The sequence below is a fragment of the Balearica regulorum genome, chromosome 19, assembly GCF_011004875.1.
Source record: "Balearica regulorum gibbericeps isolate bBalReg1 chromosome 19, bBalReg1.pri, whole genome shotgun sequence".
In the NCBI taxonomy this organism is placed as follows: Eukaryota; Metazoa; Chordata; class Aves; order Gruiformes; family Gruidae; genus Balearica; species Balearica regulorum.
The window spans coordinates 4,204,835-4,227,859 of NC_046202.1; the positions used below are offsets into that span (position 1 = coordinate 4,204,835).

Genomic DNA, 23,025 nt, shown 5'->3' on the forward strand with positions numbered 1-23,025 from the left:
CTCTTTATTAAAAGGTTATTTCCCCCTGCACTACTGGTAAGATTTAACTTGATGTGGAACAGTGTATGCTGCTGGTACGCTGAAGAGGTCTTCTCCAACTGAGGGGATCTAATAGCAAAAGACAGAAGGAGAGAGAGGCCAGACAGTTCTGCTAATCCACACCAGAAAGAAACGAAGAGAAATCAAAGCAGACTGGCAACAGCTTTAATTCTGCAGCATCCATCCGCTGCTGTGCTAATGACCCTGAGTGCTCAGCTCCTCAAAGCCAAGCTGCTGTTCCCCCCCCAGTTGGCTCTAGGCACAGCACTGGAGTGGGCGTACGAGCAACGACAGGGTGGGCAGATGGAAGGGGGGGGGGGAGAAAAAGCCCTACAAGGCAGCGCTGTGAATGGGATCTGATGCGGCAGCAATCCAAGATGCCACATGTGATACAACGGTCTACTTCAATCAAGGTCTACCTCAAAGAACAGGGATGTGAGTGCTGAAGCTAATAAATCTTCAGGCTTGTCAGTGTTCTGGCCCCAGCCCTGCACAGGGCTAAGTTAATCACCAGCTTCTTCGGAGACACATTTAAAGAACAACTCAGCTCTGAGCTCTCCGTGCTGCAAACCTCAGCTCCCTCTCCAAGGCCTGGGGAGGGAGCTTCACCCTTTGCCAGTCCCACCGGCTCAGGGGGTTCAGGCACAAAACGACACAGCCAACAGCAGCTTGTTCCTGCCCACTGACTGTAGAAGAGTATCTCTGCCCACTTGCTCCAGGCCCTGGGAAGACCCCAGAGAGATGCTGGGGGGGTCATTTCTAACCCAGCTCAAAGCAGCTTGAGGTATCTGCCCCATGGTGCTCTGTGGAACAGCAGAAGCAAGGAGCAAGCAGCCCCAAGGAGGGAGGGAATGAGACCAGCCTTTTGCCAGCCTTGGCTGTACAGCCACGTCCATCAGTAGCATCATCCTACCTAGTTCAGCAGGAGGAGCTCTTTGGGCTGCAACTGCAGACAAGTGTCTGCTTCATAGCTTGTCCCTCCCTGGGCAGTCCCAGCAAAACAGCGGGCATCACAGGGAATGGAGGAAAGAAAGGGTGGATGGAAGGATAGGGAGTCAGGAGGACTAGGGCTAGTCTGGGCCACCAATGTGCACTTAAATAACAGCACAACCTGAAAAACATACTATAGCCAACAAAACCCAACACTGCCCGCACGGGAAACACACCACATCCTGTTGGCTATCCCTCACTTCTAACAGAGAGCCTCCCCTATCAGCTGAATCCTGCTAGCAACAGCAGGTCCTTCTGCCCCGCTCCCTGCTTGTTTCCTGGGCACGGAGCCGACAACCAACCTTTTCCCCTGGCCCAGGTGAAGGATCGGCTGGTCCCAACGCTCTCTGCCTCCGGCACAGCTGGCTCGCTTTGCCAAGGCTGCGAAGGCAGCTCACTGGATTTGCTGCTGCTCTTCAAAGGCGTGATGTACTTGGGCAGCCCTTTGTAGAACCACGCACCAGACCTCTTCCAAACCTGATGGAGATAGAGACACAACACCTTAAGCCTGGGTTTTTATAGCAAGAGAGCACAACCAGCACCACACGAGCTCCCCAGCACCCAGCCGCCCCTTCTAAGCTACCTCGACCCCACTCAAACACAGCCTGCAGATACCTTCCACCTCACAGAGCCCACCAGTTCCCCTGCGCTGTGCAACTACCACAGCATCCCAAATCCCTCCCCATGAATCCAGCTTCACCTCCATCCTCCTTCCACCACAAAACCCCACAAATCTGAATGAGCAACAGGCACAGACTGAAGGAGGAGCAGAGGGTGATTGTGCAACCACAAAATTTTTTGCATTCTCCAGGTCAAGACTAGATGTTTCTCTGATGCCGTGCTTCAGCCAAATACATGTTCCCAGGCTTACTACAAGGATACTGGGATGAAGCTCTCTAGCCTGAACCAAACAGCAGGCAGTTCAGATTCTGCATCTGTTGCTCTCCCGTTGGGAATTCACAAAAAGAAAAGCTTCCTGGAGAGAGCAGGCACGTGCCATGGGTGGCAATAACCCCAAACACATTCTCTGCTTAGAGTAAAACAAGTCTTGCACTGGCTGGAGGGGCACCAAATCCTGACAAGTCTCTCCTGCCACGCCAGGTCCCTCAGCCTGGGTCGCTCTACTTCTGAGAGAGTCAAAGACCGGCAGCAGCTGGGGGATGCAGGCGGCAAGGCCAGGACAACAGAAACGTGGTCTCCTGCGGTACCGAATGGCACAACCTTGGCGTTCATTTCACAGAGCAATTCAGGCTGAGCTAGATCATTTAACAAGTGTGCTTGAAAACCCCAGAACGAGAAGAACGACACTCAAATAACCTGAACTTGCAGCAGAAAATGGACTGCGAGCGCTAAACTGTAATATCTCCTGTAAGAACGCCCTCTACTCTCCAATTTAGTTTTAATGCAGCTTATGATGAAGGAGCTCTATTAAGTATATTTAATATAAAGCCTGCTGTGAGCCAGAGGAAGGGAAAAGGATGGCAGCTCTGACAAGGAGAAATGGCCTCTAAAAACCTAATTCTTTTGTGCCTTCCAGCAGTCTAATAATGAGCTAATGAGACAGCCAGGGCAAAAATAAGTTAATATAGTAAAAATATCATTTTCTATTTCACGCAGAGGGGTAGAAACCTTGCACTTCTGTTCAGAGTGAAGGAGATCAGTGTTTCTAGTCCAAGTTCCCAAAGCACCGTGCATATAGTATCACCATGATGGCAGTGGGTGCAAATGCAGATATCCCTAATTACAGCAATATGTTTGCAATTTGCATTTAGGGCTTAATCAAAGCAGAGGGCAGTGACAACACCTGGCACTCATGAGAAGTTCCTCTCACGCAGGCACAAAAAGCAGGACACCAGCATCACCATTTCACTGATGGGAGGAGATTGCTCAGCAGGTTGCCTGGCTCCTAGTCCAGAGCCATCAACACAGAGAGCTAAAATCTTTGTGTTTGGGGTCTTGAAAGCCAAGTTCAACTCAGAGGGCAACCTGGGAGTATGCTTTTTAAAAGAAAAGCGCCCAGCAGAAGAAAGCAGAGCATCGCTGTGACCAAGCACACATGCCAGTTACTGTAAGAGTGCAAGAGAGAAGCTTGTGTGCACCATAGCAGGATCTAGAAACAAGGAGGTGAGAGCACCCTGCAATTACATCAATACTTTCGTGCTGGGTAACAGCCCAGCAGGATGGTGAGGCTGTCATCCAAGAGAAAAGCTGAGAAGTCAATTCCCCAAAGGAGAGAAGACTGTGAGTTCTTCTACAGAGGGGGCCTTGACAGGCAGGACACCTTATCAGCTCCTTCACCAGTGTGCACATAGCCAAAGAGTGACCCAGCCAGTCAAGGCACAAGCTGACACAGCTCCTTCCGTCCCCTCTGCTAGCACATAGGGACTGCGCAGCATTTGGTACGGCTTGTACAACAGCACACGTCAGTGCAGCACAGAGACCCTGGAGGAACGTGCTCTGCTATCCTCGCAAAGCCAAGAATTCGGAAATGCAACACATTTTTTAAATCTGGGACAGATGCCTCTACACAGAGCTTAGCCCACTGCAACTAAGGTAAACATACACGATGCAGGAGCTGCAGGCTGGGCGAACCCTGGTCTCCCCTTGCCTTAGGAAGGCAAGAGGCCTTGGGAGCAGCTGCACGCACAGGACACGGCGGGCAGAACAGGGACTTGCTGCAGCCACGGGGTTTGCACCCTGATCAGCACCGTGGCTTAAGGAGGGCAGGTTGTCCGTTCCCTGCTGCACACAGTAGCTGAGGCACACGTAGCTTCCCCACACAAACCGCTGGGGAGGAAGCAACCCCTTCTTACAGTTGTTCTCTGAACAGACCTTGCAACATCTGTAATTTAATTTGAAGCACTGAAGAGACCTATTATCTTCATGAGAACTACAATTAAGGCACACCATAAAACCAATCAGACATAGCAAGGATTGCTGTAAGAAAAGGCTGGTCACCCCCAGGTTTCTCACCAACCCAAAGCAAGTCTAGTTATAGAAAGAGTTAATGATATAATACACCCAGCTCTGATGTACTAATACTAGTATAAAATTGATTCTGTGCATACATATTCATTTTAAATTGGTGCTTCTAATAGAGTTTGGTCTCATTACAGCAGTATTGAAATTGTTTTGAGATCAGCTCTAAAACAGCAGCAGCGAGATGCTCTCCCCTATGTTAATTCAGTATATCTGCTCCCCCTAGGTTAGCAGCATGCCCCATCCGTAACGACGGCAGTTCACGTTCTGTTCTGCACATGGGCACACAGGTTAGTTTTAGCATCCATGCATCAAAACAAATCAACGTTGATGACTGCTATTGACGGTAGTTTCATTGATCACAGGAGTGGCCTGACAGCAAAGTTCTTGCTTGATTTTAAATTAATAAATCTATAACAGTGATTCAAGACTAAAACTCCTGTTTATTAGCAAGAGTTTGCTCTTCCCAAGGAGAAGAGAGTTTTGCTCCCACTAGTCCTGTTGGCACATAAGGTGAAATCCTGCCCCCACGGCAGCCTGAGTTTGGGTGAGGCTGGAATTTTATCAGCGAGGACAGCCAGCCCCCTTCCAGTCTCTTGCAGCAATCCCATTTTAAGTAACATTTATCATCCCTTGCTCCGAGTGCTTGACAGAGGGGAGTAAAGATCTGTATCTGCATTATCCCAGATCAGGATGAAGTGGCCCAGCTCAGGACAGAGTAGCCACACAACCTGGCCATCTGCACTCCAACTGGTCCAGCCAAACGCAACCAAAATCCGTACTAAATATTGACTTGCTTCAGCCTCCTGTCCTTCTGCCTCCCCTGACGCCTAAACTACCCTAAAGCAAAGTAGGGGAGGACACAGGGGAGAAGAGCTACTTTAGCAACAGACTCCTTATTACTTCAAACCAATTTAATAGCCGTGGCCATGACAAGTCCAGAAAGCTCAATGCCTTTTATAACCCTAATAATACTCCTATTAAAGTTGCATCAAGCCATCATTACAGCTACAGGATGAGACAGTCGGAAGCAGATGCATATTTTTATTTAGCGTGTTCAAGTGCAGCCTGTAAATGGGACCTAACGGAGAATCACTGGGCCCTGGTGAAAAGCATGTTACTGCTCATACTTCTCCCTCCTCTTTCTCCTCCTCTGAACACACAAGTGCTAAAACAAGCTCCTAAACAGAGAAAACATTAGGACTTGCTGATGAAGGGACACAGTCACAGCTGAAAGAATCATAACAAACACTCGCAGCCCCCCAGAGTTCACTTCACCAAGCCACAAGTCCCCCAGCTTAAAAAGGCTTTTCACTGCACAGCTACATTTCCCTCTACCATCTACTGCTCGCCACGCAGTAGCTGTTCTATTCTGCAGCCCCCTTCCTTCGCAGCAGCCCGGGCTGGGCTATGCGAGAGGAAAACAGCTACCTTTAGCTTCCCATGCTGACACCAGCGTTATCGGCTCAATCCCCCACCAGCTGAAAGGCGGAGGAGCAGGTTCTCGTGGGCTACAACGCAAATGCAGCCTCCCCGGGAGGACTTCGTTGCCATTGCCCTCACGCAGCACATGCCCACACACTCACTTTGTCCCAGCTCTCCACCACGTCTCTGGCACGCTGCAAACCACTGGCAGGGAGAAAGAGCAAGCGCTCTTCAGCTTCGTTATTTGCATTCATCTGCTTTTCCATAACACAGAGATTTCCAATTACATTATTTACAGCAATCTGTTGTCAACTCCCACATTCAGCACTTGAGGATGAAGAAAATTAAAAGGCAGTGAAATTGCTATTCGGAGCTTTGTTTCCGGAATAGCAAAATCTATCACACCTCTGACCCCGACGTTTCTCAAGCTGCAATGGCTGCCAGCCTTCAACCATTTATCATTCCCCTCTCAATCAGGCCTCTTTTTTTCCTGTGGCTCTATTCTAGAGGACACTATTTTGAGTCTAACCACTTGCTACCACCCCCCAAAATAATATGGCAGGCTATTGATGCGTTCTTTGAATTGCAAACAGGTGCACATCACTTTGATTCAATCCAGAGTCACCCAAAATAAACACTCCCCTCCATCAGCATGGTATTTTGCCAAGAAATCATCATGCCAGGCAGGAATAACCCTGGGCTGTGTTGGTTTATAACGTTCAAAACGGTATGAGTGTATATCCAAAAAGGGAAGCCCTGGGGGCAAAAGGGGAGGAGACAACTCCGTTCTTCCAGCGCAGTAATCTTCTTCCTCTGTATGGTTTATTGTGATAAACCAAGAAATGCAGCCAGCCATGAAAATGCTGTTTAGCGGAGGAGAAGAAATTAAAGGGAAAGTGAAGCAGAGGGGGCAAATTAAAACTTTAACAGGTCCCTGATAGCTGACACTCGCTTTCATATTCAATGGGGTTTAAAAAAAGCTATCTCCCCCCACCCTACTGAAACTGTTTTCATTATCGCTACAATTTTGGATGTCTCGATTCAAATGTAAATGTGCACGAACGTTTCCAAGAGGATTTTAATTACGATGATAGCATCGCTAATTATGGATATAAAAAAATATATATATAAAGTGGTAATTCAGGAAGGTGCTTTGTAGAACCTGGTGGTATCAGTCAAAACAAGGCTGTGCAGAGAGTTAAACGGCTGGGCAGGGATTTGACGAAACCCAGCAGGTCCCATTTCCCCTTCAGGCCAGGAGGTGACAGGCAGACTTCAGCCACACGCGACTAATTCAACATGGGCATTGCTGCCCAAGCTGTTATCCAGCTCACGTGCTTCGCCAGAGGCCTGGCAGCAGGGAATCATTCCAGCTGTATCGCAGCTCCTCCCAGGCAGTTTTGCTCTTCTGACAGCCGCTGCAATAAGCCCGTTTTGCTGGAGGACTTCCTCCCTTTCTGCCCTGCACTCTCATTCCCGTGGGTGCATCACTACTTCACTGCCAAGTTACCCAACAGGCTCAATGCAAACCCACAGCCAATGCTTGCTGCAGTCCTGATCGTGCCACTGGACTTCATAGGCATGCAGAACCAGGACTGCCCCAAGGAGGATCAGCCCTCCACGCTCAGTCTTCAGAAAGGCGATGCAAAGCCAAGAAAGGCTCCAGCACATGGAGGAGCAAAGAAGGGAGATTCTTGCCCTCGAAAGTGAATGTGAGCTTCACCGAATTTGCTTCTACCCCTGCTTGCAGGAACAATAAAACACAATCCAATCCTGCTTTAATTCCACCACCCCCGGCAGACATCACAAAGGAAAATGCCCATGGAATCCTGGAAAAACAAAAGGGGGTTTTCAATAGATGCTTCTGCAAAAGTTGGGACAAGTGGTATCTCCAACAGGCCAGCTGTGGCCTAAAACAGATGAGGTCTAGCTTATTTCAGGAAGAAGACATATACTTATGACTTAGGGGTGTCTGCCGGTCCTTGGGGATGTTCTCTTTGCCAGTAGGAACATTCAGGCTCTGTCAGGTCCCAGCCATGTCAGAACACATTACTTTCCTCCCAGCGCCTCCCTGGCACCTTGGAGACCCTCACCCTGCATGTACACATCACGCTCGGCAGCTCGAGTGCTGCCGAACACACTGTTTTGCTTCTGGATGATTGGGACGCAAGCAGCAGGCAGAATCCATTAATCACCTCCACTCTCCAGAATCAAGACAGTGTCAGAGCAACTTGCTCCTCATTGCTATGCAGCACAGCCTTCCCAGTGGAGGTTTTCAAGGAAACAGAAAGCAGCAAAGAACACTTCTGAATGGCTGAGGCCGGGATTCCCAGAGGGGTCTCTGGGCATTAAGCATTCGACTCCAACTGAAAAATTGATGTAAACAATAGATTGTTACTTTGGTCTTCATTTTGACCCAGGCATACTGATGATTTAATCGTAACTGAAGCCAGCAGAGATTCTGTCCACACAGCAAAAGGGGGAAGATGACTACCACATGCCACTAAACTTATGCTAGCTTAAATCAAGCATACAGGGATAAATAATAACAAGGAAGATGGAGGGACGAGAGCTTTAGCACGTGTGAACAAAGCCGCACACTTTAGCTGTTAGCTAGTACGTGTGAATGTCCAACCACACCATCCTGGCTTGAGATCCTGGTGGGCCACAAGACTCACGTGCTCACCCAGTGCGTGGCAGAGGCTAAAGGGGACAATTACAGTCCTAGGCTCTTGTCCCAGCCAGATGACGCTTACTGACTCTAGCCAACATCATTTAGTCCATCCAGGTTTCCAAACGACCTCCCTTTCTCACTTTTCAGTGCCTGACAGTCTCTCACTAACAGAGTCGAGAGCTTCATAAACATCATGCCCAAATAGCTTAAGCGGTGGTTCAGAAAATTACAGATGGCTATGAAAACGCTGATGTGGAGGGAATCACCTACTTGGAAACACCACATCTCATCACACCTGCTGGGGGGGGGGGGCGGGCATTCCAAGCCAACATCAAACACTCACCCACTAGAGCTGGCCAAGTGTAGGGGCCTGAGCACAGCCCAAGAAGTTGGGAGGTGTTGCCAGAGCTCTGTGGCCTGGGACAACCCTACTTTAAGCATGTGCTTTGTCTGCACGGGCTAAAGAAGAACCTTGCTCTGTCAAGCTGTGCATTGCAAAGGGGAGAGAAGGGTGGTATTGAGGTGTTACTGCATCACAAAACCCAAAGTGCTTCGGTGGGTTCCTGAAGCTCCCTGCCTGCATCCCAGGAAATAAAATGGGACCGACTCACCAAGCAGGTTAGACAGAAATGAGAGTATCTTATTCCAAAGAGCAGGCATCCATCTGCACTCACTGATAGCAAATATAACCTTCACCAAGAACATGGCCAAATGGGTTTTGTCCAGAGCAGATGGCAATACAAGACAGATCCAGATCACAGAAACTAATGGCAACAAGGAACCGGTTGTGAACACAAGCCCTTAAAAGAAACCTGGTAGTTTAGTGCATGCCCTGTAATATCATGACACCTGAACCAGCTTCAGGGACTCCACTAGTAGCAGCCATCAGCTGGAGGTGTAAGGGCCTCATCTCTTCCTCCCACAAACTCTTAGGTTGGACCTGATCAAAGCCACTTTCCAGGCATTTATTCTGATATTGCCTCAACTTCCTTCCTCTGGGTGACATGCCTCAAGGCTTCTGCTAATTCTCAAAGCTTCCCTGTCTTCCCCAAAATAAAAGCAGAGGGGATGTATAAGTTGATGCCTGACTGTGTGCCCACACTATGACCCTTCCCACCTTCTGGTCAGGGTACCAGCACCACCACAAACAAGAAAGGAGACAGACCTGAACCACCCTTAAAGAGAATCAAAAAAATAAAGATGAAACCTAGGGCTGGGAGGTAAGATTAAGCTATTTTTTTAGTCAGTTTAAGAGGGAAAGTTCCATCCATTTTCATTAGGGAAGCACTTTGGCCGTATCTCAGGTTTCACGGAGAGAGCGAACTCTGAAGGTTACCGTACCCTCACACACTGGCGGCACATAACACTTAGTGGACAGGTTAATATTCTTCTCTGTCCAGTGACCATGGCTCCTCATTATTTTTATAAGAAATAGGAAAAAATCCCTATTATACAGTGTGGGAAGAGAAGAAATACAGAAAGAACAGAATAAAAGAAATGAAGTCAACGGTAGTCCCATACCCATCTCCCTGCAGAACACAGAAAATATCTTGACCTGTCTCACGCTCCATTTTTGGACTTCCATTTAGAATTCAAAACATCTAGATGGTTGAGTGTATCAAATTATTAGCAATATCCAAGGAGCTGGAATGCTCTCTGCCTGCCCTACCCACGCTGCTGCTCAAAAAGTTAAAGACTGGCAGCATCCATGTACCCCTCATCCTACCTGGGCACAAACTTCGCAAGTGCTCCCACACAGACAAACCTCTCCCATGTAAAACCTAAGCAATGCCAAGTTTCCACAACTAGTATAAAAAAAAAAAACCCTAAAAATTCAGCATCTCAAACACCTGCACAAATACTCTCACTATACTTCAAAATTTGATCTAGCAGAGCACCCAGGTCTCACAGTTAGTTGCAGTGGTCAGAAATAACTACACCGGATTGATGTTCAAGGACCACAAGCAAAAGCCCAAAATAAATCGATAGGAACAAGTAAAAATCTTTCTGTAATCACAGAACAAATTCACTGACTTCACTGTAGAGCAGCAAGCCCTGATGTTGGTGGATGCTGGCTGGCAGACAAGAATTGAGGCAGGCCATTACTTTTTGCAGCATAAAGTCAAGGATAAAGGATATAAAAATTGAGAGACCTGCATTAGAAGTCTCACACACTAGCAAGTTATGGGATTTTGCAGGCAGGGAGGAAAACAGACTTAAAAGCTGCAATCCTAGTTATTTTTAGAGGTACAAATATTGCAGCTATCCTATAGATCTCTCAGCTGTATTAAAGAATCAGCGTTGGCCAAGTTTATTTGCCACAGAGCTAGGAGTAAGAGTGCAGCAGCAAAAGGTAACAGTCTCTTTATGACCATGGCTAGAATAACTCCACAAAGCCATGCAGGCTGCAGGGACTGGTGTGGGTTTTTTTCCCCTCCGCCCCTTCACAAATCAAAGTTGCCACCATTGTGTGGATTCATTGAACCTGCCTGGCTGCCAGCCAAGCCTCCCAAACCCCATCCCAAGCTCCGTCCCAGTGCCCAGGCACAGGGAAGAGCCCAGGCACACTCAGCACAGACTTAGGTGCACGCTGCTGAGCCCCATCTCTCCACACTTGCATTTTACCTCTCTCTGTTCACTGCAGATCTTGCACAACCAAAGAGGACGTTTCTGGGTTACACAGGTTTCTATTCCACACTTGGTGCAAACTTTCTGAAACAAGGAGAAAGAGAAAAAAAAAATAATTAAAAAAGGTGGCGTTAGCAACTCCCCACAGCCGTATAGCCCTTGGGAGAGAAAAAGATCGAGAAGCGTCTGTCCCAACAGTTCTGGTTTGCTTTCCTTAAATACCTAAACATGGCAGAATTTTCTTATTTATCCTAGAGAACCACTGATCAGAGGTCTGCTTCACTGAACCACTGCTTCAAGTCTATACAGACATGAGACAAAGGCAAATCTACAGCACAGTCCTTGACTGCAGGGTGAGAAGAGAACTGCAAACCCCATGACCAACAGGCATATTTCTAGAACATTTTTTTATTTCTTTAAATCCTAAAGCCCAATCACTGTGGCATGGAAAGCAGCTGTAACCGAGTACAAAACAAGCACCAGTTTGTGCAAGACTGGAAATCCTCTCCTCCCTTCCCTCACATACACAGTCTTAAAACCCACGGCTTCCCCTCCATTTCAGCACGCACTCGGCAGCTATTGACTTGTGGCTGCTTGGGAAGCGGGTACGACCATGCCTACATGCACATTTCCTGAGCAGAATGCTTGATAGCACCACACGGCCTCTATTGCTGTACAAGGGAACTTTCATGTCTCCGCTGGCATTACAAGCCATTTACAACCTGAATCACCTAATATCATATAATGAAGCTGATGTGTATCAGGCTTGGCTTACAGCTTGAATGAGAAATTGGATGAATTCTTTGATCCTCACAGAGCAAAAGCCACTCACAAGAGGGCCCTGGAGAGCAAAACCTTGCTTAGAGAGACATGTGAATTTAATCTCCCCAGCTAAGGTTTTACATATCCTCCCAACCAGGCTGCTCCTCCTCCGAGCCAGGAGGTCTGTGTCCAGGGACGAAAGTCTCAGTGACTCACTCAGCCCTCAGTGCTCATGCCTGGATGAGGAGAGCAGCAAAACAACGGTACCTGAGGCAATGGCTTCATTGCATGAATAAATGCACCCAACTATTTTGGTCAGTGTAGTCCAGAGGCAGGTCTGTCCCTGACTCATGGTGCAGAGAAAGTGGAGGCAGCACCAGCAGCCCCACAGAGGTTGGTGCTTCTCTCCATCTCTCTGTTCCTGTCCTTGCCCTCATCTTCCCAGAGAAATAAGGAACAACCTATTGGGTCTGGTGCATCAATACTCAACATGGTGCTACCTAAGCCAACTGCAGATGCAATTAGCAGACACCACCCAAAGTGCCACAAATTCTCCCTCCATCAAACCAAAATTAGAGGGAGCAACTCAGTCTTAAATACCCTCTAAGATCCCAGTCCGCACACGTATAGCACATTCAAACACTCCCTCTAGTGGAAGCTTCCAAGCGATTTTATTCCTAGCCATAAATTTTGGAAGTTCCAATGTAAGCCAAGGCTTTCCTCATCCCCTTCCCTGCAGACTAACTGGAAAATTGAGCGTCACTCACAACCTCTCAGAAGAAAACATAAAAATCAAGGATAGTAAACACAGACCCATTCCCCATTAAATACAAGATAAAGCACTTTCTTCTCCTACTTATACTTCACCTTTTATACATGACACGGATACCTTCTGCATGGTAAATGATACATTATGCTTTGTCTAACTACTGCTATTGTTAACACATCTAGATTTGCATACATCTCTGTCTTGGCATAATGCATTTATTTCTAAGATAACAAAAACTAGTATTAAAAATATTCTTCATAAAACAGAAAGTGGTGCTTGGAAAATCTACCAGGCTATAAGAAACAGAGAACCTCTATTCAGCAGAAGGGACTTGCTGAAGTTAAGTTCTTTGCTATGGTTCAGATGCATCATTACGACAATTCCTGTTATTAAATTAAATGGGTTGCAATGAGATGGTAACAGAGCAACACTAGCAAGAAAAATGTGAACTTTAAAAATCCATAATTCCCTGACAAGTCATTGCTTATTGCATACAACACTGCATGAGTGATGGACATCCCCGGAGAAGAGGGAAAAAGCTTAAAGTAGCAGTCCATTCTGTGTGCTCTGCCGAAGGGTTGACTGTTCCCCGAGTTCACTCCACAACATTAAAAAGCAGCAAGGGAAGAAGCCCAGGGCACCCAGTCAGCATTGCCCTGAGCTCACACACAGCTGAAAAGTGCAGCCAAGCTGAAAGCAGCTGCAAAATGCACACTGGAAAAGTAGGGTCTCACCTTAAATCAACCTGGATATGAATCCTCCTGAACTGCCCAACAGACTCAGAAAAAGAGGGAATAACCACAGGAAAACCCATCCCTTCTCTGGGGTTTCCTGGCCAGAGCCCTCCTGGAGCCCCCCTGGAGCCCCAGGCTCACGCAGCCTCACCAGCTGGAGGGGTTACTACCTGCAACTGCCAGCAGACAGGGCAGGGAAGTGTCTGCACCAGCTTTTGCCTCCTCATTAGTGTACAAGGCTCACAGGAAGGAGGTTAGAAAGTGCTGTGGCAAAGTGACCCAGCTGGCTTTGGACAAGGTGAGAGCAGAATCGCCAAGGGAAGAAGGCAAGGATACAGCACATCCTGTTATTCTGCGTGCTTGAAATTCAGGAAACAGCTCGCCATCTCCTGTCTGCCATCCCGCCCTTTATTCTCCACAGACGTGTGTGCACAGAGCCCACGCTCCTCTCCAGAAGAGCTGCCCTGTAGCTCTCGTTTACACCAGACCTTTCACTTCCCAGTACCTTACAGCTGCTTCCTTCTCCACCCCTTCCTAAAAAGCTACTTTATCCCTGCCTTAGGACCTAGGGGTTCAAAGATTTGTGTTTACTTTCCCAGTCCCTCCCTTACAAGCAATCCTCTGCATAACCCCTGCCTCAGTCAAGCTACTTCTGCAAATTGGTTCCAGTGGAGAAACCCACTCGACAGCAAAGGCAGCACAGCTCACAGCAGCTCCCTGCCTAGGGCACACGTATGGAGGGATGCTGGGACCTCGGTTCTGACTGCAAGGGGCACCCACCTCCCTGCCCTCTCTTACAAGAGCTCTAAGCCCAGCAGTGCCACAGCCAACTGTGGAGCAGCGCAGACCCAGCCCGGCAGCCTGCTCCGCACGAGAATTGCTTCTCACAAACTCCAGCAGTGCCAGCACGAAAGGTTCTCCATCGTGGCCTGCATGGCTGCTTAACCACAGAGGTGCCAACATGCAGCACTCCACGGCAAAGGAGCAGGTTTTACTAAGTGCTGTCCTGTGGACACTGTGAGACAGGGTGGGTGACATGGGCAAACGTGTCCTTGGCTCCAGTACCCACCAGGGTACCCTTCCACCCTACCACCAGCAAGTCAGAAACACTCCTGCACCCAGCAGGTACCCTCACCTCTCCCCAGGCAACATGCTGAGGCAAAGCCACTTACAGAGGTATCTCCCCAGGGAAAGATGGGCTTCAAGTGCAGGAAAAACAGCCTCCCAGCAGAGGGAGGATAAGGTGGTTGCCTTGGAGATCATCATCTCCACCGCAATACAGATTAACCCCTTGGCTGCAGAGTCTAGACAAGCAACAACCATTCCCCAGGGTACAACAGCAGTCTCCCTGCAAACTGCCGCTGCCTCTCAAACAGCACCCGTGCGGTCCTGCCAACAACATGCAAACACAAGCAGTCACAGATGCACAGGCTAATTTATGCATCAGGGTTGGAAACCTTACACTGACTTGGAATTTGAAGATGGACTTGAGTCCTCTGAAGAGATACGTTACTGGAAGGCCCAAGGGCAGACCTTGCAGTAAAGAAGTGTAAAGCACGCAGACCCTTTTATGAGTTGCCTCTGATGGATGTACATTTCTGCCCCTTCTCCCACTCTGCAGCCCCAGAGTGGGAGATGCAGAGGGGGCTGATGTACCCCATCGCAGCACTGAGTGCCATTTAGGCTCTTTAGGATCCTGAGGAATAAGATAATCAGGATGCAAGACAAAACCTGATGGTCTGACAGCAACGATCTAGACAACTGGGGCTAAAATAACTCTGCAGAGCTATCTAGCTCCCAAGAGGCCTGGGGGCCTTTTCTGGACAGATTTGCTACCAGGAACAGGCAGAACCTGTGTGACCAAACCCACCTTTTTGCAATCCTGACAAAAGACCGACGTGCTGCCCAGCAGCCCAAGCAATTCACCGCAGAGCAGACACTGGGAGAGGCCATTCCCCATCACATTCTTTCTCATGTTCTCCAGCCGCTCCACCAGGCGCCTGTGGGGAACGAGGCAGAGCAGAGGTCACAGCACTCACCTTGGAAGTTGAAGCACATGGTACTGAGGCATACTGAAAACCTGCAGACGTGTGCTCCAGACTCAGCCTACCTTTGCTGCTTCTGTGCGGTTTTGGGCCCCTTGCTGGGACCATACGTACTTTCACTTCAGCCTCTGCACTCAGTGTTTCCTATTAGCTGCCTCTTGGTCTTCAGGGGATACAAACCTCTGTAAGTCCACCTACCGATGCTAACCAAGCCCAGAATAATCAAAACTGCGAGTAACACCGACAGGCCTGACTCAGCTTGTGGGTGCAGGGCAGACAGCTCACAAGAGGGGGTTTGCCCCACACCCTTCAGGAGCTCCATGTCACCTGGGCCACACAGCCTCAGCACAATGATTTCCTGCTTGTAGAGCAAGAAAAGCATTTAGTGCTTTAGTCAGACAGCACTGGGAAAGGGCTTAGAGCTGCCAAGCCCTGCTCCATTTTTACACACGGTCCCTGAAAGCAGCACTGCAGCACATGACTTGCCTACATCCCGTTAGAAGCAGGAACACCAGACTGAGGCCATCAGACCAGAATGAGCCGGGCTGCAGTACAGGAATGCCAGTAACTGCTCCCTGCTTCGTTCGACAGCCCGCTTGGAAGACAGGAAGCACATATGTATGCACAATGTCCGTAGCAGCAGGACTACGAAAGGAAAGGAAGGCGGGATAAGCAATTAGGATGCAGGATGTGGAGAGCATGCAGAGCAGGGCTGCTGTCATGAGATCACTGCTTGGCAATTCTCAGGCATCCATTTGTAGATGGGGACGATAACAGCCGGGCCATTTTTATCAGAGGCAGTGACCAGCCGCAGCCGTGCGCATGCATGCAGCTCAGGAAGGAAAAGCAATCCTGCTATCCATGCAGCCCCATTCTCATTAGAGCTAATGTCCCATCAACCAAGTCCCATACTGAGAGGAAGGCAAGGTCTGTTTGAAAGAGGTACTGCCTATGGTGATAAGGTCAGACAGCGCAGCCAAGCTGAGCCATCATTAGTGGGTTTATGATCCTTGACTTCAGCACAAGAGAACTCCCAGGAGTTAACAAAGGCATTTCAGAGAATGCTTCAGCACGGGAACAGCAAGGCTCTCTCTTTCTGCGGCTACACCAACAACTGCATAGGAACAATCAGCCCCTCAGGGTCTCTGGCTGCTTCTAGGGCTGTTGAGGCCTCCCATGTATCACATAAACATCACTGTCCGTTCTCATTAGCACTTGCTACCATCCACTGCACGCAAAGCACGGGGGCAGAGCGAAGCACTGGGACAGGAAGCTGGACACGGGCTGGGAGTCACTTGTGTTTGTGAGATAGGAAACACCAACACTGCTGGGAAATGCTGCAGGACTGCTGAACTCCCCATCTTTAAAGACAGTCAGTGTAGGATGACCACAGATGCAGCTGAGGCCAGACCTCCAGCAGGATTGAAAGCAAATGGAAATCTGCAGCAGCAAAAAGGAAAAGGATGCCCGTAAATTAAATAATTCAAGCTAGCAAACCCCTTCCAGAGGACTTGGCCAACTAGAACATAAACTCATTCACTGCTCCAGGCAAAATCCCAGGGGGCTGCCGCAGACAAGGGAAAATTTAACTGTGCTGCCAGCAGCAGTTTCTGAGCCGTGCCGTCCACTAGCAGTGGGTGCAGCTGCACAGCTCAGCATCTTCCCCGGCCTCTCCCACAGCCGCTGGGGCAGCTGCCTTAGCACAGGCTGCATTTACCAGGGACTGTGTCAGTGGCTGCAACCACAGCAAGTGCCACAGCTCAAAGGCGGCACGAGAAAGGCTTGAGACATGGGGAGAAGGAAAACATCACATCCTTCCCAACGCTCATCCCCTCCAAACAAGCAACATGGGAGGGGAAAATAACTGACCTAAGGGGGATGCTCTGACTGATGGAGGCTGAGCTCAGGCAGCCAGGAGAGCCACTCCTCTGTCTGCACTGACCTTTCCTTCTGAGGGAAGGGGACAAATGAACGTGACTGTACCCGATGCGCTGCTGCTCGATGAGGTCCAATTTCTCCGCCTTGCGGATGACTTCCAGAATGACCTCAAGTTCCTGCGGGCTCAGAGCCTGCATCTTCCTCTGCTTCTCAGTCTGGAACGTGTGCACCGACCAGCCCGTCTGGAGCCTGTGGGAGGGGGTGGAGGGCAGAATTAAACTGTGAAAGGAAAGCACAAAACCCCTGCCCAGCCAGGCACACAGAGCCTGAGTCAGCCTTCCATCAGAGAAGTCTGTTCTCTGGCTAACGCCCAAAGCAGGAGTCTCTTCTCACTGACCAGATCACCATGTCACTCCCCCAGCAGCACTGAGTGCTGCACTCTCTCTCCCTGCCCTCTCATTTCCCTTTCAGCTCCAGTTTGTATTTTACCACTCCACGTCCTCACTCTTGTTTGGTTCTGCCCACAAAGAAAACGAGTGCACCTAGTGCTGGCTATTCTGGGGCATCCTTGCCGACATGGGGACTGATGCCAGACACCACAAATGCCAACAGCAGACTCCAGAACACAGGGATTACCTGCACCCTCCTCCCTCCAGATCACACATTTCTAAGATCCTCAGGTTCAAACACACAAAGCACCAGACACGCTTGGAAATACAAATTTGGCAGCTTCCTCCCTTGGTCTAACCCAGGCCCACACGAGGACTTCAGCAAGCTGCTTCCCTCCGTGCCTCACATACAGCAGCAGATATTTCTCCTTAGCTCACTTGGGGACAGGCAGGAGCTTTCACAGCTCAATTAATTACCATTCAGTGGGGGTTAAGAAGTCACGGCATAAAGTCACAGCTGCTAGCAGAATGCAGAGCACTATCAGACACAGCTGTCTCCATGAGGCTTTCAGGTGAAGGCTGTGGAAGCGGCAGCAGTGTGCACTGTTCACACTCAGGCAGTCCCTTCAGACGCAGGGTGACCTCCTATTTTCTAACACTCTGCAGCAGGCTGACCCCAGAGGTTCAGACAAGAGCAGAGGTGGCAGTGGCAGGGTACTGGCTGCCAGAGAAGGAAAGCATCCAAGAAACAAATGCAATTCTAGTGCTTGACTCATCACCATCCCTTTTGTCTTTAGGTTATGCAGTAATTTAACTTCAGGGGAAAATGAGATCAAATGACAAGTTCCTAAAACAAAAGAGTGCTGGCAGCTGGGGGGTGCTATCAATTATATTTAGGGTGCTGCAGAGATACAAGCCTGCCTCCGAGCCCTTCCTTTAACCCAGGGGAGGGCTGGTGGGATGGATTCCCACCACACGCCAGCCGCACTGCAAACTCCACTGCCGGCTGGCAGCTCCGAGCAGCAGCCAAGCACCGAGCCTCAGCTTTGCAGGCTCCTGTCCCACCCCGCAGCACACTCCTAGGGTACAGAAGGGTCTGCATGACATGGCAAACTCCTGCCTCCCAACCAGGCTGCGGATGAGGCCGGTGGGCCAGAGCTCCACAGAGATCCTGGGAAACCCTTCAGGCCGGAGCTGAGGCTGGAAGGAGAGGAGGGGGGTGGTGAGGACTCACTTGGCACGCAGTGCCAGCTGCCGGTCGTTGGGGCACACCCACTGGCCCGTCCCACTGCCAAAAATCTTGTCGGCCATGGCACCAGGCTGGGGAGGAGAGGCAGGGATCACACCTGTAAGAAGCAAACACCAGCACTGAGCACAGCTGCCACCCCACCCTGAAGAAAGCACAGGGCAGCGCTAGGCACAGCCTTATTAACCATTCCGAAGGGCCGCTCTTCTGGCAAAGGTGATCTGCTAGCGTCGCACATGGTGGAAGTAGACAGACTCTCACCCATAGACAGCAATAAAAACATACCATCATCCTCATAAAATATAAGCCAATAAATGCCTTCCAATACCTTGAAGGCAAGGCTGCAAGTTTAGATTTTATGGTACTCTGCAAAAAGCCAGAGTCTCTTTGTCAGTTCTGATTCTCCATTTCGAACTAGAGAAAAGCATTGTTTGTAAGAATAATCTCTGTCCCATCACCTCTAGAGCCCCGATGCTCCAGTACTGACAGAGAAAGCCACTCTAAAGGACACAAAGAAGCTACAGTTGCCTTTTTTACCTCTTAATGGGGTAACAAACAAAAACCCACGCGACAATCAGCGTGAATAGTGGCAAGTCATTTCGTTCATTAAAACTGCCTCCATAATAGCCTGATATTTATAACTACAGCCTACAATAGCAGCTTGTTTGCATTCTCTGATGTTTAAGACAGCACCTCTTTCAGCAGACCTCCTACTGCAGCTCCTGTAACCAGCACGGTCACACCAGTGATTCCTCGTGTTCAATGACAATCTCACTGTGAACTGATCAGTAAAGGCAGTAAGAGCCAACTTCCACACGCTCACGGGAGAAACGCATCCCCAAAAGAGACTTTGCAGCTAAGCAGTTCCAAGTCCTACCAGCAGCTCAGATGAAAGAAAAGCACCAAGGGACAGGCACAACCAAAAGATTTCAGTGGAGGCAAAACTGATCTTGATGTACTGAGCTTTCCTCCAGCTGGATTTACTCTCCAGCAGAGCAAGTGTCTCATGAGCCCTAACGCATAAGTTTCCAGGTATTACTACTTACCTTTCCCAGAACAGACACTTGCCAGCTTTGAAACCATACCTGCTGGGCAGAGGTAACGTGTTTCATGCTGTTTGGCAAACACAAATCAGATACAATAGCAGGCAAGGTATAGCACCTGCCAACTGTGCAGTAGTTCCCAAGAAAACACATGTTCCAGTCCCAATCCACAGCGCACCAACCCCAGTAGTGCCCGTGGTTCAGCGTGCTGCACCTCCGCTTGCTATCTACTGCTGACACGCGGAGCTTTCTGCTCCTGTCCCAGGCTCGGAGGCATCACAGGCTGCGTGGCCTTGGCCCTCTTACATAGGCAGGCACACAGCTTGTGCAAATCGCTCTCCCTCTCCCTAGGCTGAGCTCGCATGTGCCACACACGCCACACTCAACCCCCAGCACAGAAAGACCAATCTGTGTTAGAGAACTGACAGCTGTCTTCTGCCAAACCCCACAACAGCCTCGAGAGCCCAAACAGTTACAAACAACAAACCAGTTCCTTCCTCTCTGACCTTCCAATATCTAGAAAGAGTCTGAAAACTCAGCATGTACAACAGGCAGGAGAGAAGAGGAGGAATTCCACACGAAGCACAAATTTCAGTGCAGGGGGACAGGTGCGTAAAAAGGGTGAAGGCTCTAACAACTGAGCATAAAGCTCAGCAGCACGGTCTGTACAGTAAAGCAAGGCATGGAGGAGATGGGATGCTGCAAGAAAGGTTTGGCAGAGAAAGAGGGTTGAGACAGGAAGGACAGACAGAAATGTCGCAGACAATTATTTAAACCTTTACTACATTAATTAAGGTGATCACTTTTTAAAAGGGATCATCCCTAGAAGAAACCTTTGAACCCTGGCATCTTCGATTCACCAACTACTTTCACCGCTCTGCTCAGTGCCACACATGCTGTTGGTTTGCATTTCCATTTTGTCCCAGAAGCAGCTCCTGTTCTTTTCATCTTCCTCATGATCTCAAGCAAGGAGAGAACGCAGTCCTTGCACACGTTCCACAGCAGCTCACAAAACAGAGAAAGAATACAGAGGCTCCTGCCCCCGGGTCACTGTTAGAAGCAGAGAGAAACTACAGTTTCACACAGAACGGCTGACCTACGATTTTCCAGATATTTTCCAAGCCTGTGATGTGTTGTTACAGGATTATATGCACATGTACCCACACACACAAATGCATATATTAAATTACTCTTGAGATATACCACATACTCTTCCCACCCACTCACGCACACCTGAAGAATAGCACAGCCCACACAATGTCCAGTGGCGAGGCTGAATGCACACAACCATACCAACGTGACCGGCGCTTGGCAGCCGTCGGATGTTTAGCATAAAAGCTAGAGCTGGAGATGAGCCCCACACCATGGTCAGGGCGGAGGAGTTTGCTTTGCCAGCAGCTGTGCCTTCAGGGTGGAAAGCAGCGCTGAATACATCTGCCCCTCCTCTGCAGAGCTTTATCTGCTCCAACAGAGAGGAAGGCAAGTCAGAATAGAGCACATCAGCTAAGCATTCTTCTCAGGAGAGACCCAAACACATTCTCCAGCCTTAGACCACAGTGCGCTTTTCTCAGCATGACTGAACAAAAACAAGCGATGTCATGCTCTTTTGCCTCTTGTTACTCAGCATACGGTTTCTGTTCTCCACCATTCCCTGAGCAGCATCTGCAAAGGGAGGAGGAAAACAAAACACAGCCTAGAGATCCATCATATCCCAAAACAGCTTTCCGATAGATTATCCTCTAAAATATTTACAGGAGCATTTTCTTTAGGCAGCACTGGGTATCTGCTGCTCCCTCTGATGTAAACTGGCATTGCAGGTGGCTTTGCACCTTTGCCTCTGAAAAAAGCCCGGTGTGGTTTGACACAACCACCTTGGAGAAGGAAGCAAGAATGACGTGGGACTGCCGGCCACAGTCTGCTGGGGCAGGAACAGGAGCACTAGCAGGACTGGAGGGAAAGGAATATTTTGCACGGCCACAGGAATGATGCCAGAGAAATGGTACCAGTATCTGGAAGGCATGAAACACCCTCTCTTTTATCTCTGTACAGGACAAGAAGTACAGTGGAATCAGCCTAATCAGAAACACTAAGATAACAAAACCACGCCAGCCAAGAGAGTCATTTCTCCAGGCTGTGGTGAAACATCTCTCTTTTGCAGTCAGCCTCTACTGCATCCTCTCTCAAAAATGCTCCAGTTAGCACCTACCTCAGCGAGCCAGCCCCTCCCTGTTCTCTGTTCCTCTCAACAAGCTGACAAAGGGCAGAAGCAGCCAGTCTCTAGCAGTGAGAGCGCAAGAGAAATCCACAGCTCTTAGTCCCCCTGCAAGTACACTGCATACAGAATAAAGGGGAAGCACAAGTACTTAGTATTAAAGAAAGAAAACTTCCCACTCCAAGATTCTGCTTTTTACTTGAATTAAGAATTAAAAGGGAGCTCTTATCGATACTCTATGACCTGCTTTAAAAACCCTCCACCTGTTTGTTCCTTTCCTATGATGGAGGAAGTCATGTGAAACAAAACCTCATTAAATCTGAGTCCACCTGGCTGCCCTTGGCACAGAAGCTAAGGAGCACTGCAAGGAAGGAGTGCTGCTCCGCAGGGAGCCAACCATTTGCATGGGGCCAGGAGCATTTTAGATGATGCCTAACTGAGCACAACTCTGTCTGCAGCTCTGACGTAGCACTGCTTCTGCTGTCTCCATGATGAGACTTAGACTCTGCAGCCAGAGACCGTGACTTCAGTCTGCAAGGGAGAAATCTTGCGGTAGGGTCTGAGCAAAGGGAACAGCGGCAGGGTCACACTGGTGACTTGGCCCCACGTCCCTGCAGAACAACAATGAGACAGCAAAGTGAGCAGGATCTTCCCCACTTCTTGGCCTGGAGGATGAAGGTGGGCTGCAGCCAGCTGTGCAGCAGCTCTTCCACGCTACCAAACCACACAGCCATGGATCCTGTGGCCAGCACACCTTCCCGAAGCAGCAGCAGAACAGCAGCAGGAGGTGTTTCTGGATGTACTCCTGATCCGTGTTCCAATAACCAGTACATTTGGCACCAACTACAAATGGTGGCCGTGATGGCAGAAGGTTGCCACGTCGGTTCATCCCAGAGCTAGCCCTGGCTGACAGGAGTACACATACACAGCCCTTTGACATGATGCTCTTCAAAGAATTTCAGGCTCTTCTGTGAAAGAAAGTCAGTTTTCTCAGCAGAGTAACAACATGAACATCACATATCTTTACCTTAATAACGGAGCGCAGTCATAGCAGGTCATGCCAACAATCCAGTGAGCACAGCACCTGCTATCTGACCAGCCCCAAGAGCAGATGCTTAAAGAGTACAAGAACAGAGCTCAACACAGCAATACTTTTCCAGAATGACCTCCCAGCCTCCAGAGATTCCTGGATCATGCACTCCCTGAGCCAGG

The 23,025-nt window shown here is 49.2% G+C and overlaps 1 protein-coding gene across 8 annotated transcripts in view; it reads right to left on the reverse strand.

Annotated features, from left to right (window-relative positions):
- Window positions 1–23,025, reverse strand: part of RPH3AL (rabphilin 3A like (without C2 domains)) — a 59,066-nt gene that overhangs the window by 30,599 nt on the left and 5,442 nt on the right. For 6 of the 8 annotated variants that reach the window (XM_075771384.1, XM_075771383.1, XM_075771381.1 and 3 more), the window contains 5 exons: window positions 18,547–18,658; window positions 17,029–17,172; window positions 14,871–15,000; window positions 10,733–10,819; window positions 1,332–1,506 (listed from right to left, as the gene is read on the reverse strand). In XM_075771384.1, the coding sequence (XP_075627499.1) occupies window positions 1,332–1,506; window positions 10,733–10,819; window positions 14,871–15,000; window positions 17,029–17,172; window positions 18,547–18,623 (613 nt within the window). In that variant the 5' untranslated portion in view covers window positions 18,624–18,658. Of the gene's footprint in view, window positions 1–1,331; window positions 1,507–10,732; window positions 10,820–14,870; window positions 15,001–17,028; window positions 17,173–18,546; window positions 18,659–19,604; window positions 22,782–23,025 lie in introns of all 8 variants that reach the window. The other 2 variants (XM_075771379.1, XM_075771386.1) reach the window with 2 other exon arrangements.